We start from the raw sequence: 5058 nt of genomic DNA on the forward strand, positions 1-5058 counted from the left end.
TCCCTTCTTCAAGGGTTTTTTGACAAATTATCCCCCTTTTTTGACTTAAAAAAGTGTTTTGAATTTGGTTTAATTTTTTTGTACCCCCTCACTTTTTTTAAAAACCATTGGAGTTTTGTTTTGAAATGACCATACTTGTTACCTCACCCCTTCATCAACAGACAAAGGACAAAACCTGTAAAGGGTTTTTTGACAAAAATTATCCCCTTTTGATTTAGAAAAAACTTTTGAATAGGGGTAAAATCCATTTTTGTTTAAACCCTTTGAGATATTGTTTTTAAAACTTTTAATGCATTTCACATCATTACCCCCATCTGTACGCAAAGAAGGAAACTCTGTCAAGGGTTTTTTTAAAAAAAAGGCCTTTTCGAAAAAACTTGTTAATTTTTGGTACAGTCCATTTTTTGATGAACTGTTAAAAATTTTAAAATTTTAAAGTTGGGAAACTTTTTTAAAATCATTTTCCCAAACATTCCGGGAAAGAATTTTCGTAAAGATTTTTTTTAAATTTACCCTTAACGTCATTTTGGTATTTAAAAAGCACAAAAAATTAAAAAAATTAAAAAAATTTCTTTCCCCTTCCACTTTTTCACTTTCCCAAAAATTAGTCATAATAAAATAATTTTCACTAAATACTTAAGCCATGGCCATTTTTCATTTAAAAAAATACAGAGTTTCTTTATTGCCTTTCTGAAAAAAATTTTTTTTTTTGGAACAATAAAAAAGTCAGGCGCGTTTTAGGGACCCCCTTTTTTGTTAATTTTTGAAGACGCTCTTTTTTTTAAAACAACGGTTACTCCCAATAAAACCCAAGTGCTTACTCACACATAAATTTTTCCAAATTTAAATATGATTCCTTTTATTAAAAACAAGGGACTTTTAAAAATGACAGCAAATCCCCTTTTTCAGTTTAAGCACATTATGCCTCAGAAATGAATCAATATTTCATGTTTTAGATAAGTATAGGATATTGTTAGGTAGCTTAACTCTTTTTAGTCTGCATCTGATGTTGGTTAATATATTTATGGATGCCTTTAAATCTTTTATAAAAGAAATTATCCAACTTATACAGTATGTCATATTTTTGCACAAAATAATGTCTGCTTTATATTGGTTCTTTGATCCTAGTCAATCAGTAGAGCTTCAAAGTTGACACTATTCCATAACAGTATATTTTTTACTTAAATACAAACAAAGCAAATTGTTAGTGTCTAGGGTAGCAAGTTATTTCCTGTAAATTCTTTGATTATATTTGATTAAATTATTTTCATAGCTAGAGAAGGAGAGTTACGACAGCTACGTAAGCAGACTACAGAGCTAGAAGAACAAAATGCAATACTGAGTAAACATATAGAGAACATGAAACAGGTAAGTGGTCATTGTTATGTTTCAAATTTTATTTTCAAGGCAATCCTTCTTTGGCAATATAGGTTAGATAGAGTTTTCCTAAACACATTTTCTCCAACATGAGTATTTTCATTACTTCTTAGAGAAATATGCATGAATTTTATTTTTACCTGGTCCAATCTTTATCCGCCCTTTGAATAAAAACTTGTTCTAAAAAAGCATCAATTCATTAAAGGACTGGACTTCAAATCTGTGTCAGAACAGCTTACAGGTAAAAACAATTTGCCTTAGCCACCAATATAGAGCTAAGCAGACTTCCAAGATTTTATACTAACCAAGATTTTATACTAATGAATAGTAAAAAGTATGTAGTCAACTGCAAATACTTAAAATTCCATTTAATATACCAACATTTTAGCTGAACAGCCTTCCTCAAGGTATTTAAAGAATTTATTCTCAAATTTTGTGGAATTTTCTTATTGAGTCTCAACACAGCAAATTCATAACAAAAATTCAGCAGTTTAAAGATATATTATGATCAAATTTGTTATTTGAAAATAATAATAATTGGTACTCAATCTAAATGTAAAATTAAAAATAAACATGTTTTGAGTACACGCAGAAAAAAATATGTTATGTTTCAAACTCTGTACACTACAGGTAAACATCGTACATGTACTTGTTCATAGTGTCATGAAAAACTGGTAGTTTTAATGAAAGGACCAACTTAGCTTGACCCATTATAGGGAATGCAGCTTCCATACATAGTTTGTGCATTCCCTTGTTCAAATTAAGACATATTCAGTAAGAATTTTATAGATTTCAATAAATTTCTGTCATAAAAGTATTTTACTGACAGATTAGCATAGAATATCTTTAAGACTTTATTACATTTTCTTGCCATGACCATCACCATATTCTGGTAGTTATTTTATATGAGTCACGCCATGACAAAACCAACATAGTGGGTTTGCAAACAGCATGGATCCAGACCAACCTGGGCATCCGCGCAGTCTGATCAGATCCCTGCTGTTTGTTGTCAGTTTCTCTACTTGTAATAGGGTTTGTAAGCAAACAGCATGGTTCCTGATCAGACTGCGGGTCACACACCCATTGTGTTAGTTTTGTCATGATGCAGCTCAAATATTATTATTTCAGGCTATAGACAAACTTCAAGTTGAAGCAATTCAACAGAGGAATAATAACATGGCATTACAAGGTCACCTTGATGCTCTAAGACAAACTTTAACAGCAAACTTTAACAATATACCACTGCCAGGTAGTTATCTTATCCTTACTGTTACTAAATAAATTATCTTAAATGGACTTATCCATCTTTCATACTAGACAAAACTGATTTACAATCTGAGGGAAAATTTCAAAATATGATCTGACTGAATAGCGAACAGTGCAGACCATGATCAGTTAAATTGTGCTGGGCGAATTTTGTCTGTACTTGTAGCATGGATAAAATACATTACAGACAAAGGGCTTATTATTTATTTTTGGGGCCTGTATGACTAAGTGGTTAAGTGGTCGTCTTTGAATCATGTAGACTATGGTTTCAAGTCCAAACAGTGATTGGATTTTTTCATGTGCGTGAAGTACCAAGGTTTATAATAGACAGTCAGTTCTGCTCATGCCTGAGCTCTTAAAAATGCTCAATAAAATTTTCAGTCTACCACCAGTAAAATAGAAGAGTTACTCGTTATATTTAAAACCTGTTGCCAGTTACATTAAAAACCTGTTGCCCTTTACATTTAAAACCTGTTGACCATTACATTCAAAACCTGTTGCTTGTTACATTTAAAACCTGTTGCCCGTTACATTTAAAACCCAACCAAGACAGGAAATTGATCTGAACTGATGGAGCTCATTTATAGATAGATCTGATGAGATAACTTTGATTCTTTTTCACTCTAAAATAAGATGTAGACACAAGAAACTATAGATACCATGTAGGAAGCTCATACAGCTGTAGTATAGAAGATGTGGTAATTTCCATTTTAAAATGAAATGCAGACCTAAGAAACTATAGACAGGTGTATGCAGTTCATATAGATAAAGTATAGATCTGATGTGATAACTTGTCTCTAAATGAGATCAAGAATCTAGAAACTATAGATACCCTGTATATGTTGTATAGATCTGTTTAGATAATTTGTCTGTTATTTTACTGTACAGGTAGTAATGAGATTCCCACCCTGGAGACTATAGATACATACATGGCTAGACTGCATTCTGTCATACTTGAACAACCGCAGAAAAATGAGAAACTGATTGCACAAGTTCGAGACATTGTCGGACGTCTAAACATTGACAGGTATGCATATATTTGGTACGATATTGTGTTCTTTTAAAGAATAAGTCTTTTAAAATCTACTGAACACTTATATATCACTAAAATTTAGTTTAAATATATTTTAATTGTCACATAAGAACATATCTACATATATGACATTTTACAAACAATACAAAAAGGATTAGACTGGAAGCAATCTTAATTTTTATAGTTCATTTATGAATAATGCAGTCACTGTATTTTTACTTTAACTATCCTAAAAATAATATTTGTATTGGTTAAAGAGCTGCTGAAAAAATTAATTTTGTTAGTTTTCTATGTTTCAGTACTAGTTAATAGGACCTCATCATTAGATAGAAGATAGATAGACGACCACATTCATTGTTGAATTACGAAGAAGATGAACAATAAACTGAATGCAGTAGCGCTGAAATGTTGACATTATTTCTTGAAAGAAAAAATTTCATAACACTCAAGTGGACTGAGTGTGCAGTACTTATTTAAGGTGTTGACAATCACAAAGTTCTGTCAATAAGGAAAATTATGTCAGCTTTTATTTTTGAGAGACAATATGCGTGTTAAATTATCATTAGGACTTGGTAAAGATGTTAATGAGAGATCTCTAGAGGAGAAATAACATACCGGATTGGCTACAGATTGATGTGAAAGCATTAGCCCTCACCCGGCTGGTGCCAAGTGATTCACCTTTCCCATCAGTATAGAGCCAGGCCAGTCTGAAGTTCTGTTAATCTCACTAGGCTCTATACTGTTCATGCTGTTGGCAGATTAATTTTTGTATATTTTGATGTTGAAATCCCTACAACTTTAAATGGATTGTTCCAAATTCAAAGCAGGGCAAGTCCATTACCAAAATTCAGTAGATTTAGGATTAAGTAATATTGATTTTAGGCTAAAGAATGAAATTGCAGTGTTAATACAAAAGATATTAACTCCAATATAAATTTTGTACCTGACAATTATTGTAATTTTATGTGTAATTGAAAAAAACTGTTTTTGTACTGGATTTATTAAGATTTGTTCTGTTGATTTGATCTTTGCAATAAAAAAAATGCCAATCTTTATACATCGTTGGATTCCCACAGATGAACCATTATCATTGATTGCATGTTATGTGACATGTTTATCGATTGTGGGTATCCGACGATGATCTTAATAATTCTTTAGAACATTGTATATGGAAAATGGGTAGCCTTATTCAGATTATCTTTCGTTGGTTCCTTCTCTGTTGTGGGTTTGAATCCTGCCAAAAATTTTGAATTCTTTCATGTAAGGAAGCTATCCAGCTAGCTTAAGGAACATGGGGTGGTTCTACTCAGGTGCCTATTTGTGCCTGAAATTATACACAGAAGGGCACCTGAAGTCTTCATTCAGCAGTAAAGCGAAAATGG

At 31.8% G+C, this 5058-nt stretch overlaps 1 protein-coding gene across 1 annotated transcript; it reads left to right on the forward strand.

The window, feature by feature from the left end:
• Positions 1–1273: 1273 nt before the first annotated feature.
• LOC132731285 (high mobility group protein 20A-like) lies at positions 1274–4714 on the forward strand (the record flags this gene model as incomplete). Its single annotated transcript, XM_060717439.1, has 4 exons — positions 1274–1368; positions 2506–2626; positions 3532–3670; positions 3976–4714. Coding segments are annotated over 4 exons (365 nt in total), but the record flags the coding sequence as incomplete, so codon positions are not given.
• Between the last annotated feature and the right edge of the window lie 344 nt (positions 4715–5058).

The sequence above is a fragment of the Ruditapes philippinarum genome, unplaced genomic scaffold, assembly GCF_026571515.1.
Source record: "Ruditapes philippinarum isolate M1 unplaced genomic scaffold, ASM2657151v2 ctg11664_1_1_1_1, whole genome shotgun sequence".
NCBI lineage: Eukaryota > Metazoa > Mollusca > Bivalvia > Venerida > Veneridae > Ruditapes > Ruditapes philippinarum.